The sequence below is a fragment of the Cibotium barometz genome, chromosome 7 (genome assembly GCF_041138505.1).
Source record: "Cibotium barometz isolate CiBa-2024 chromosome 7, ASM4113850v1, whole genome shotgun sequence".
Lineage (NCBI taxonomy): Eukaryota > Viridiplantae > Streptophyta > Polypodiopsida > Cyatheales > Cibotiaceae > Cibotium > Cibotium barometz.
The window spans coordinates 2,700,127-2,713,628 of record NC_141052.1 but is presented as its reverse complement, the minus strand read 5'-3'; the positions used below and the strand labels follow the sequence as shown (position 1 = coordinate 2,713,628).

The following is a 13,502-nucleotide window of genomic DNA, read 5'->3' as shown; positions in this document are numbered from 1 at the left end:
GTGACACACACACATACATATATATACATGCGGACATGTGTGCATGATGCAAAAGGGGCGTGAGCAGGATGCAAATGTGTGGGGTGCATATGCATATGCAACTGTGGGTGTAAGCGAAGGACAACCATACGTATTCACAAGCCCAAGCCTAATATCAGCAAGGGGAGCTGCAATTTCTTTCCTCCAATGGGTCCTTCCTTGACCCACACCTGTCCATCGGTATGGCATGAGGAGGATCGCCAATGGATTGCCCTCCCAAGACCCCTTAGGCATGGATGAATGGTGGAAACCTAGCTGGCCAACGAGGGCCATTAGATCTTCAGCATCTTTTTGTAAACTTGGCCAAAAATGTAAACCCAGGCATTTTGTAAACACGGGCCAATTTGTAAACTCAGCCAACATGCGTATAGGTGGGATTCGAACTCGGGTCACCGCAGTCCTAGGGTAAAACTCCACGTGCCCACGCCCGGTCGTGCTCTGGATTATTGCCAGTTAGGTCTTAAGCTTATCCCCCTCCTCCCCCGGCAGTCCAACCAGCCAGCGGCCGTCCTCCAATCAAAATCAGATGGCCCTCGTTGGGCCCGACTGCCTCGCCGGGTTTCCACCGTTGATCCCATGCCTAAGGGGTCCGTGTGAGGTAGTGTTGGGTCACTGTGTGCGCCCAGATCAATAAGCTAGTTGTCCGGAAAGTGTCGGCCAGTCTCGTCTGAATCGGGCGTAAGTTAACCAAATTGGAAAATAGATCGAGTTCTGGCTATGGCGATTCTGCATGTCCAGTTTCGTGCTTTTCCTTGCACTCCATCTTCGACGTTTAAGTCCTACCATCTCAGCGGCATCTCTCCGTTTCTGCACACTGCGCGACTGGGAGTAGCTCTGAGGGCAAAGAGTACGGTGCGAACAATTTCTGCTCATTTCTCTCTGCAAGTTCTAGGATTCTGTAGCTTTTTGGTAGATGATAGAAAGAATCAAAGGTTTTAGAGGTTTTCACTGTCATCAGAAATGTTTTCGTCGGAGTTCAAACTGACCTCTCCTTTTCGATGTAGATAAGGCGCTGCTGGCTGCAAAGGCATGCTGTGTTATGCGCTTTGCAGCCTGAAGATGGCTTGGAAAATGGCGATTCGGAGTCTGATGAGGTAGCTTCAAGCAGAAGCTTGGAGAATGCCGGTTCTTCTTCTGTCTATGGCGGAATTGCGGGGCTGGCAACTCTAGGGTTTGCAGAGACAGCATATCTCACTTACATGAAGCTTTTTGGTGGGCCTGTCTCTTGCCCCATCGGTAGCAGCAACTGCAACGATGTGTTAGACAGTGATTACTCTCTTGTATTTGGTAAGTTTCTTATGGCTCATGATGATTAACTCCAAAGGGTCAAAATCTTGCCTGATCGAACGAGGATAGTTTTGGATGTTTCCAATTTTCTTCTTCGATTTTGTGGTGTGGGCTTGTTTAAATATTCATATTTTACTTCTTTTTCTATACTTTTTTAATTTTTTGGGTAGCTTGAATGTGCCTTTTTCTAAATTGACGGCATTCTTTTATGATTAGACTGGCAACGAATGGCAAGATGCCGTTTGCAAATGGCATTTTTGCAACTTGGTTTTCTCATTTAACAAACAAAATCACATCAATAGCATAGGCCGCAGCCACCATCAGCATGAAAGGTACAGACAACCTACCAGCCAGCCAGCCTAACAGAGCCAAACTGCCCATTAGCTATATTGAAAGAAAAATGGCATATCAGGGAGTTTGCAGCCAGAGGTGCCCCCAGTAGTGCAGTAATTTGGTGTAAATGAAAAACAAGCAGCCACCATTCCATAGCCACTGTGACAGCGAGATTGAGATGCTGTGGGGTGGTTATGAAGGATGTGTCGAATGTGAATCCAGACAGGTGGGCATTAGTATATGATTGTCTGGCCTAGATGAGAGAGATAAAGTGGCATGGTGCGGCTGCAGCCAAACTCTCACTTGTTGTGTGATAATCCTTTGTGTCAGAATACGCAGCGGAGATGATAACCAAATCTGAGACCACAAGAGCAAGTAGAGTGCAGAAAATAGACAGCACAAGAGAAGGAGAGAGATAGGTGTGTAACTCTGCTCTATATACACAAGATCCCGGAATGATACAAGATGATACGACAAGGGAGCAATGGGGCCATTTTATATGGCCCCCATACTACAGTCGGCCTGCATCAGAAGCAGCCGACAGGCCTTAAACCTCCACGACTTGCTGAAGGCACCCAGTCGGCCAGCTATAATGAGTCAGCCAGCTCATAGGTGAAGTCGTGGATCTGATGCAGCAGTCGGCCAGAATCTGTGAGCTCCAGCCACCACAGGGCAGCCACCCAAGCCATAGGAAAATGGGAAAAATGGGGAAAAATACGGGGAGTGAGGAAAAATGAGAAAAACACCTACGAGGGCGGGCACACCCACAAGAGAGGCCCTAGTGTCTCAATAAAGACAGGAGATGACTTCTAACACCCCCTCTCAGCTCTGGCTGTGAAACCAACCCTAGGGAGCTGGAGTGCCGCCTGAGCATAGCCTGAGGTAGAGACTTCGTGAAGAGGTCCGCCGCATTGTCCTCCGTCGAACAATAAAGTAACAAGATGTCACCAGCCAAGATCTCCTCACGTACAAGTGATATTGTATCTCTATGTGCTTGGTACGGGCATGGAAGACCGGGTTCTGAGCAATGGCTATACAACTATGGTTATCACACTGGATGACTGTGGGCTCCTTCTGTGGAAACCCAATTGCCTAGTAGCCTCCGTAGCCACGCAAGCAGCACCACAAGCAGCCCGGTACTCTGTCTCTGTCGAAGATAAGCAATAGTTGGCTGCCTCTTACTGCTCCAAGAAACTGCTCCTGAGCCGAGAGTAAAACTGTAACCTGAAGTAGATCTCCTCGTGTTTGGATCTCCTCCCCAATCTGAGTCACTCCAACCTTGGAGTTTGACTCCATCCCCTCCCATGTAGAAGAGTCCTAGATCCTTCGTACTCTGCAGATACCTCAATGCTGCGTCCCAATGAGACTTCAATGGTGTCTGCATAAAAGAGCTCAATAGCCCCACGGAGAAGCTCAAGTCCAATCTGGTGTTCAGCAACCAGATCAATGAACCAACCAGCTTCCGATACTGCGAGGCATCAATTGGCTCACAAGGATCATTAATAGTTAACTTTGTATTCGGGTCCATCGGCGAAGTAATAGGCTTGTAGTACTCCATCCCAAAGGCCTCAAGCAACTCATGGACATATCGTTGCTGAGAGACGAAAAAACCCGTCTGGGTCTGCCATATCTCCAATCCCAAAAAGAAGTGGAGTAAGCCTAGATCGGTCATCTCAAACTTTTTTGACCAAGTAGCCTTTATCACGCCAATGTGCTCCACATGATCGCTGGTGAGAATGAGGTCATCCACATAAAGGATGATAATCATAACCATGTCGCGTTCCCGAAAGAGATACAGGTTGGGATCTGCAACCGATCTCTGAAAACCAGTCCGATCAAAGAAGGAATCAATCTTTTGATTCCAAGTCTTGGGAGCCTGTTTAAGACCATACAAGGCCTTACGTAACCTATAAACCATCCCTTTTGATCCTGGAACAAGAAAGCCTGGAGGCTGCTCAACATACATCTCCTCTTGCAGGTCACCATTAAGGAACGTAGATTTTACATCCATTTGATACAGAGGTCACCTCTGAGAAGAAGCAAGGCCAAGAACGGTCCGAATCGTGGTCATCCTTGCTGTCAGTGCAAAGGTATCTCGTAGTTGATGCCTGTGTTAGAAGTCATCTCCTGTCTAGATTTATACACCAGGGTGGGTGTGCCCGCCCTTATGAGGTATTTTATCATTTTTCCCCACACCGTATTTTTCCCCTATTTTTCTAAGGCTTGGGAGGGCTGCCAGATGATGCCAGGAGCACCCCAGTGCTGGCCGACTGGATGTTCATCAGTCGTGGGCTTCAGGGTTGCTGGCCGACTGGTTTTCATCAGTCGTGGGCACCTGTTTGCTGGCGGACTGCATTTATGCAGTCGTGGGACCTTTTCATCAGTCGTGGGCATTCTTTCTGCTGGCCGACTGCCCCTATGGGATGTATATATAGGACCCTAGCCCCCATACCTCATTTGTATCATTTCTCGGGATCTTCTTGTGTACATAGAGCAGAGTTACACGCCTACATCTCTCTCTCTCTTGTGCTGTTTTTCTGCCTGCGTTTTTGCTCTTGTGTTCCCAGATTTGGTCATCATCTCCGCTGCGTATTCTGACATGGTATCAGAGCCCTAGGCTCTAGATAGGTCTTGGGATTTGTGTGAGCAAGAGGGGGCTGTTTTGTGGCTGATTGGTGGACTGTTTTGGACTGTTCGGGAAGAGGAGAAGCAAGAGGAAGGCGGGCTGATTTGTTGGACAGCCACTTGCAGGTATCAGTTCTTCTTTGTTCCCACCCACCCACTCTTTTCAGAGTACATCCCCGCTATGGCAGATCTGTTTGAGATGGCCGAGAGACATGTGAAGATCCCGACACTCCCCACGTTCCCGGTGGACCGTCAGTTGGACGGGAGCAACTACGGCATATGGAAGGTGATGATGGAATCTGTTCTGGAGTCGTATGACCTCGCCGATTTCGTCGTTGTTGGTGTTCCACGGCCGGAAGTAGAGGAAGGGGAGTTACCGTCAATCCGGAAGGACCGGGAGGCCCAGACACAGATGTGGGATCGTGTCAACTCCAGGGTCCGTTCGTTTATTTTCCTCCACTGCACACCGCAGGTAATCAATCATGTAAAGCATATGACGCTGGCCAGAGGTATATGGCAGCATTTGGCCTCACTTTACAACAGGGTATCGCCCATGAAGAGGATTTTCTTGGAAGTACAGATGCGGGTTATGAGCCCTGCAAAGTCGTCGACGATGCGGGAGCATATTAACAAGCTGCAGGCTCTTCAGCAGGAAGTTCTTCAGGCTGGGAAGGAGATATCGTCAGAGGACATGGCAATCACGTTGCTGTCACACTTGCCCTCTTCGTACTCAGCATTCTACTCGTCTTTGATTTCCAGTGGCAGGCTCAGCACCATCACGTGGGAGGAGCTTGTGCCCATGGTTCTGGACCAGGAGGAACGATTCACGAACCCTCCTCAGGGTGGAGGTTCGGAGGCCTTAACTGGCCAACGGTCGAAAGGCCGTAACTCGGGCAAAGGGAAGGCTTCATCGGAGAAGTCTTCTGAGAAGAAGTCCGACGCTAACCGCGAGAAGCTGAAGGTAGAGAGGACCTGTAATGATTGTGGCGAGAAAGGCCACTACTGGAGGCAATGTCCCAAGCGGAAGACCGAGAAGGGTGAAGATTCCTCAGGAGCAATCATGAAGACTTCGGCTTTTGTGCACTGGAGGTGATGGACACCGATGCTTCATTTTCTTCAGGCAGGGAGAAGATTGGAGGACTCTCCGCAACGGATACTCGGGAGTGGATTCTCGATAGTGGTGCTTCCAGGCACATGACTCCTTCCCGTTCCGGTTTACAGGATCTCTGCAGGCTTTCTGGTCATATTCTTACTGGGGATACGTCCACTATCCCAGTTCACAGTGAGGGCAGGATGGAAATAGTTCCCGATGGCAGAGGGGGGAAGCATTCCTTCCAGGTGTTGTATGTTCCGGCACTTGGGTTTCATCTGTTGTCAGCGCATCAGGTTTGCAAGAGTGGCGTACGGGTGGAGTTTGATGAGCATTTTGTTGCTCTCCGGGACAAAGCAACAGGCCAAGTGGTTTGGGAAGGTGGAGTGGAGAATGGAGTCTACAGGCTTTCAGCACTCTCTCTCCCAGGTCCTCAGGATTGTGATGAGTGGCAGTGTGGTAATGGCTACTCAAGTGTGGATACGCTGAAGGTACAGGCTTTCCGAGACCAGATGGTGGATAGCTTACCAGTAGATGGCAGCAGTTGGCAGGAACTTTCCAGTACTGATGTTGGTAGTTCTTGTGTTCGTGAGTCAGAGGAAGCTGAATAGGTCACTTATGCTCTGATGTCTTGTAGTGTTCGGGACATAGAACTTCCAGTAGTTAAGGATGTTCTTTCTACGGGGACCTTTCGGAAAGCTAGGCAGGTGGCAGGTGCTTACTTGCAGAAGGAGGTGGTTTCTCCAGGCTTTGTGGTTCCGGATTCAGAGGGGGTGGTTGACAGGTTTCATCAGGTTTCCAGGACTTGCTTGTGCACCGTAACAGGTGTTGATCCTTGTGAGCAGTGTGATGTCTCTATGACTCAGAAGCTGTATGGTTCATGGATCTGGTTGATGGACACCAGATTGGACGGGAGCTTCCTGATGAGGCGGTTGAGCTCATGGTTGCAGATGTCTCTTTTGGAGCGGTTGGAGTGACTCGGTTTGGGGAAGAGATCCGGACACGAGGGGATCTACTTCAGGCCCAGGAGCAGTTTTACGGAGCAGGAGGAGGTTACATTGCAGGTTTGGGCTTCCATTGGAGGAACCCATGGTCATCCCGAGGCACTTTGTTCGTGAACAGATCGTTGCTGATGACATCTTGCTAGAGTTCTGTTCGACGGAGGACAGTACGGTGGACCTCTTCACGAAGTCGCTCTCTCAGGATTTGTTCAGGCTTCATCCCAGCTCCCAGTGGTTGGTTTCACAGCCAGGAGCTGAGAGGGGGTGTTAGAAGTCATCTCCTGTCTAGATTTATACACCAGGGCCTTTGTTGTGGGTGTGCCCGCCCTTATGAGGTGTTTTATCATTTTTCCCCACACTCCGTATTTTTCCCCTATTTTTTCCCATTTTTTTGAGGCTTGGGAGGGCTGCCAGATGATGCCAGGAGCACCCCAGTGCTGGCCGACTGGATGTTCATCAGTCGTGGGCTTCAGGGCTGCTGGCCGACTGGTTTTCATCAGTCGTGGGCACCTGTTTGCTGGCCGATTGCATTTATGCAGTCGTGGGACCTTTTCATCAGTCGTGGGCATTCTTTTTGCTGGCCGACTGCCCTCTATGGGATGTATATATAGGACCCCAGCCCCCATACCTCATTTGTATCATTTCTCGGGATCTTCTTGTGTATATAGAGCAGAGTTACACGCCTACATCTCTCTCTCTCTTGTGCTGTTTTGCTGCCTGCGTTTTTGCTCGTGTTCCCAGATTTGGTCATCATCTCCGCTGCGTATTCTGACAGCCTGGCCACTAAGCATAACCTCTAGCCATGAGTTTGGCTTTGTGTTTGTCCACCGACCCATCTGACGCATATTTGGTCTTAAAGACCATTTGACACAAATGACTGATCGTTTCGACAGCCTCGGTACCAATGTGTTGTTCTTCTCGATGGCATCAAGTTCCACCTGCATGGCTTTCCTCCAAGTATCCTGTGAAAGAGCTTCCTTAACGGAAGTGGGCTTCTTGTCCCGCATGATACGAGTCATCAAAGCATAGTTTACCTGAAGAAGCTTTGCTGAATGGCTTTTGTTGCGGACTCTGTGCGATCTTCGAGGGCCGTCCTCTGTGGTCCACTCGGAGGAAAGCTCCGTGACACTTGACTCCCGAAGGGTGGCTATCAACCACCTGGGTACTCGAACAGATCGCGGAGCCTCCTGCTGCTGTGGGGGCTCTACTCCAGCTGTGCGCTCAGCCTCCTGTATTGACCGTGGTTGACCAACTGGAACAATGGACTGGGAATCATCATTAGACTCCTCTGGATCTCGAAGAAGTGGCGGCTCCTCGACAGTGGATACTGGAACATGCTCATCAAAGACCACATCTCGGCTGACAACAATCTCATTCCTCTCTGGATCATACAATCTGTATCCCTTGGAAAGAGAATTATACCCCACAACTATAAGCTTACGGGATTTGGACTCAAGCATCCCCCTCTGCTTCTTCGGAATATGTACATACGCATCGCTCCCAAAAACACGGAAGTGGGAGACATCAGGTCTCCTGCCAAAGTAAGCCTCAAACGGAGTCATATTAGGTACTGAAGTCGTTGGAGACCGGTTGAGGGTATGGACAGCCGTCGCCATAGCCTCTCCCCAAAGTGGACGAGGAAGATTACGATGCTTCAGCATGGTCCTCGCCATCTCCACCACAGTCTTGTTTTTGCGTTCTACAACTCCATTCTCTGAAGGTGATCCTGTATTGGCCAGTTCCCTCTTGATGCCATGATCTGCACAAAATCTGACGAAAGCATTTGAAGAGAATTCACCTCCTTTGTCAACCCTGAGAGTCTTTACCTGCAATCCAGACTCTTTCTCCACCAGACTCTTTCTCCACCATCACGTGCCAATCCTTGAACCGTGCAAAAGCTTGGTCCTTATGTGAAAGAAAGTAGACCCACGTGAATCTGGTACAGTCATCAACAAGCAGCATGAAATATAGAGAACCTCCCAATGATGGTGTCTGCTAAGGTCCACACAAGTCAGTGTGAATCAACTCCAATGGTTTTGAAGCCCGCATGGAAGTCTGCTTCGGAAAGGATTCCCTATGCTGCTTACCACGTATGCAAGAACTGCAACGTCCTTGCCTGCCTGCCAACATCTGGCAAGCCAACCACCATCTGGTCTCGGAAAGCTGGCTGCAGTGCATCCACATTTAAGTGGCCAAACCGAAAGTGCCACAGATCTCCGACTTGAGAACTTGTCAATGAGGAGAGTGCGGAGAGCGTGTCGATACCATTCTCCACACTTCCTTCCCAAACGACCTGGCCAGTCTCATGGTCCCGTAGAGCAAGTGAATGCTCCTCAAATTCCACCCGAAAGCTAGTCTTGTGTACTTCATGTACTGATAGAAGATGAAAACCAAGAGCAGGGATGTAAAGAACACGGGAGGAATGCTTACCCCCCTTGCCATCAGGAATAATCTCCATCCGGCCCTCACTGTGTATCGGAATGGAGGAGTTGTCGCCATTAAAAATGCCGTTTTAAATCCAAAAAGAAGTCTCGAGAAGGAGTCATGTGCCTGGAAGCACCATTGTCAAGAATCCACTCCCGGGTATCCTTTGCGGTGAAGCCAACTGCCTCCTCGGTCAAAGACGATGAAGCATCTGAGTCCATCATCTCTAAGTGCACAAATGCTGGAGTCTTTGCAGCTGAGGCTGAAGAATCAGCACTCTTCCCAGTCCGCTTAGGACACTTCCTCCAATAGTGGCCTTTCTTGCCACAATCGTTGGAGGACCTCTCGGCCTTCAGTTTCTCTCGATCCGTGTCAGGCTTCTTCTCAGAAGACTTCTCTGGTGAAGCCTTCCCTTTGCCCTTGTTGTTATTCCGGCCTTTCGACCATTGGCTAGTTAAGGCCTCCGAATCTCCGCTGTGAGGAGGGTTCATGAATCGTTCCTCCTGGTCCAAGACCATGGGCATAAGCTCCTCCCATGTAATGGTGCTGAGCTTGCCACTAGTAATCAAAGAAGAGTAGAAAGCGGAATACTGAGAAGGCAAGTGGGACAGCAAAGTGATGGCCATATCTTCTGATGATATCTCCTTCCCAGCCTGAAGGACTTCCTGCTGAAGGGCCTGCAGCTTGTTAATATGCTTCCGCATCGTTGACGACTTTGCAGGGTTCATAACCCGCATCTGTACTTCCAAGGAAATCCTTTTCATGGGCGATACCCTCTTATAAAGAGAAGCCAAGTGCTGCCATATGCCTCTGGCCAGCGTCATATGCTTTACATGATTGATTACCTGCGGTGTGCAGTTGAGGAAGATAAATGAACGGACCTTGGTGTTGACACGATCCCACAACTGTGCCTGTGCCTCGCGGTCCTTTCTGGTTGACTGTAACTCAACTTCCTCTGCTTCCGGCTGTGGAACCGTGACAACGATGAAATCAGCAAGGTCATAGTGTAACTTTGCTCTATATACACAAGATCCCGAAATGATACAAGATGATATGACAAGGGAGCAATGGGGCCATTTTATATGGCCCCCATACTACAGTCGGCTTGCATCAGAAGCAGCCGACAGGCCCTAAATCTCCATGACTTGTTGAAGGCACCCAGTCGGCCGGCTATAATGAGTCGGCCAGCTCATAGGTGAAGTTGTGGACCTGATGCAGCAGTCGGCCAGAATCTGTGAGCTCCAGCCACCACATGGCAGCCACCCAAGCCATATAAAAATGGGAAAAATGGAGAAAATAACGGGGAGTGAGGAAAAATGAGAAAAACACCAACGAGGGGAGGCACACTATAACTTGGTTGAACACAATGCTAATCAATACACTTAAATACTCTAAGATTTGATGGACACTTGCTCAAATACAAGAAGTAAATTGTTGGACACACAATGAGCCGGAACGGCCGACCCCTCCCTCAAATAAAGTATATTCTTGGGAGAATCAAGTACATAGTGTCATGGGCATTTCTAACCAGATTTCCATACCAATGCATATGAATACAATATTGCAAACAAGTGGTTGTCGATGTAGACTTGCAACCCACACTACCCTCTCAAGTGCCCATGTTCCCTACCATTTGCTCTCTATTGTTCTACCAATACATGGTAGCAACAATCTGCTAGAGAGCACGTAGGACAAGAGAACACTACATAGGGTATGTGATCTTGTAATCCGGTTCCACCAACACATGGTAGCAACAATCTGCAAGAGAGCACGTAGGACAAGAGAACACTACACAGGGTATGTGATCTTGTAATCCGGTTTCACCAACACATGGTAGCAACAATCTGCAAGAGAGCAAGAGAGCACGTAGGACAAGAGAACACTACATAGGGTATGTGATCTTGTAATCCGGTTCCTCTCTCCTGCTACTTGCTCCCATATTTAAGCATAAAAGCTTACCAATAGCAAGTAGAGTCGATAACAGCGGAAGTCTTCGCGATGGAAGTCCTTGGAGTGTTGAGATCTTTGATTTGTCGCCTTTCTTCGCGACAAAAGTCTTCAAGAGGATGAAGGGAACCTTGGGAAAGCTTCCCCTATGGTTCAACTTGAGAAAGAAAGGCTGAAATTAGGGTTTTCAGCAAAAAGACTAGAAATTACAGCAAAAAGGAGAGCTGTTTTGCTGAATTTCAGTCATTGGGAGTGAGTAGGAGAGTGATTAGCACTTGGAAACACTCTTGGAAGCTTGGAAAACACCCTAGCAAGTTGGGTATGGCTATGGAGAGCTTGGAAATGGAGAGAAATGGTGGAAAAACAGAGTTTTCAGTCTCCAAAAATCTTCATGAAGAGAAAACATGAATTTGCAAAACCTTTGCACAATCCTTTGGAGGCACTATGAAGCTGGTCATGAGGCTACACTCAATTCAACCTGCTAACTTTAGACTTGATAAATTTAGATCGACTCTAATAAATCTTAAAATTACCCTAAGGCCTCCTTGACTTCATTCTTAGATTCTAATGAGTAAATTTGATTGATTAAAATCTAGATGATTTTAATTAATTAAATTCTAATTTTAGACTCGTATAATTGCTTTCGGGTTAGGTGCAGGGTAGAGAAGCTCACACACAGAAATGAGAGAGAGAGACAGAGCCAAAAGTGTGGTATCCACAAAATGCAAGTCAACCCTTGCATGTGTGCCACATCCATATAATATAGAGGTACAAAATATTATATGTTAGAGTGTTGATGTCCAAGGGGAAAAACCACATGGGAAAAAGTGCCCTTGGTTAAGCCCTGTTCACACATAGCACTACCGTAAGTGAGCATATGCCTACAAATCCCCCCTGTAGTGAAAGTGTGAACCTGTACAAGGTAGCAGATCACTCTCTGTATGAGAGTAAGCCCAAAGTTTTGCGGAAAGCTTCAAACTTTTCTCGAGGTAAAGCCTTTGTGAATAGATCTGCAACATTATCCTGTGTGGGGCAATAAGATAAACTGATCTCCCCTACATGTAGCCTCTCTCTGACATAGTGATAATGAATCTCTATATGCTTGGTACGTGCATGAAATACTAGATTTCGTGCCACGGCCATAGCACTCTAGCTTTCAGTGAGAATGGTGGTGGGTGTCTGCTGACACTCACGAAGATCAGCCAATAGTCTCCTCAACCATACACAATCTACTGTAGCTGTAAAGACTGCCTTGTACTTAGCCTCACAAGTAGGTGTAGCAACAGTGGGTTGCTTTTTACTCAACCAAGATATGCATGAACTGCCAAGAAAAAAACAATTCCCACTGGTGGATTGCCTGGTATCATAATCACCAGCCCAATCTGAATCACTGTATGCATAAAGCTGCAAGCTGCCCCCCCTTGGATAGAACAAACCAAGATCCAGAGTACCCTTAAGATAACGAAAAATGCGTTTGACTGCTTGCCAATGCTTTGTGCCTGGGCTGTGCATGAATTTGCTCAACAAAGACACCCCAAAAGATATGTCTGGCCTTGTGTTACACAAGTAAATGAGGCATCCCAAATCTGACATATCAAATTCAGCTTTCAAATCAGCTTTGAAATCTAAAATTTGTGCTTTGCTTGTACCTGTAATGAGCATGTCATCTACATACAAGATGACTATGAGAATATCGGCATCGGTTTTCTTCACATACAATGTGCTTTCAGCTGGACTATTCTTATAACCTTGGCTGGTTAGATGAGCATGTATCTTATCATACCAAGCTCTTGGAGCTTGCTTTAACCCATACAATGCTTTGTGCAACCTACATTCTTTATGTTCCTCACCAGGAACTACAAAACCAATGGGCTGATTTACATATACTTCCTCTTGTAAATCCCCATTTAAGAATGCAGTTTTGATGTCCAATTGATGCACTTTCCATCCTTTATGTGCAGCCAATGGTCACTGATCTTATTGTGGTCATTTTGGAAGTAGGAGCAAAAGTCTCTTCATAATCTATTCCCTTTTTCTGGGAGTAGCCTCTAGCTACAAGTCTTGCTTTGTACGTGTCAATAGTACCATCAGACTTTCTTTTGACTTTGTACACCCACTTTGTTCCAATGACATGCTTGCCTTTAGGCAATTCCACAAGATCCCATGTATTGTTCTTCATGATAGAAGAAATTTCTGCTTGCATAGCTTGCAACCAATGCTCATTCTCATGTGCTTCTTCATAAGAAGAAGGCTCTTCTGAATCAAAGAGACCACCCATTGCTAATGCAGACTCCCCACGATGTATATTCAAAGCATGGCTGGAACTAGCCCTTGTTCTACCTGTAAGTGGAGCTGCAAGTTTGCTTTCTTGCAAAGTTTTCAGCAACCATCTCGGTAGTACTAACCTTTAAACCTTGGTCGTTTATGGCTGAGATGGAGAGCAGATTTTTCTTTATCCTTGGAACATACAATACATTTTTCATACATATATTGGCACCATTGGCTGTAATAAGTATGACATTACCAATTCCCTTTACTGGATATGTGGTATGATTTGCACATGATACAGTGTGGCCATTTGAAGCATAAACCAAGTGCTGAAATACATCTTTGCATGAAGTGATGTGGCTCGAAGCACCACTATATCAAAATACCATGATGCATTCTGTCTGTCAGATGCAATGCAAGGGTCTGAAGCACTTGGTGTGTCACTAGTGCATGTGACCAAAAAAGTGTACTCTTCCTGGATTACATTA

The 13,502-nt window shown here is 47.4% G+C and overlaps 1 protein-coding gene across 2 annotated transcripts in view; it reads left to right on the top strand.

Annotated features, from left to right (window-relative positions):
- The first annotated feature begins 536 nt into the window (after window positions 1-536).
- LOC147636588 (thiol-disulfide oxidoreductase LTO1-like) overlaps window positions 537-13,502 on the top strand; it is an 81,812-nt gene continuing 68,846 nt past the window's right edge. Inside the window, exons 1-2 of one of the 2 annotated variants that reach the window (XM_086800009.1) lie at window positions 537-891; window positions 1,044-1,326. In XM_086800009.1, coding sequence (XP_086656135.1) covers window positions 757-891; window positions 1,044-1,326 — 418 coding nt within the window. In that variant the 5' untranslated portion in view covers window positions 537-756. The remainder of the gene's footprint in view (window positions 892-1,043; window positions 1,327-13,502) is intronic. The other variant, XM_086800010.1, reaches the window with a different exon arrangement.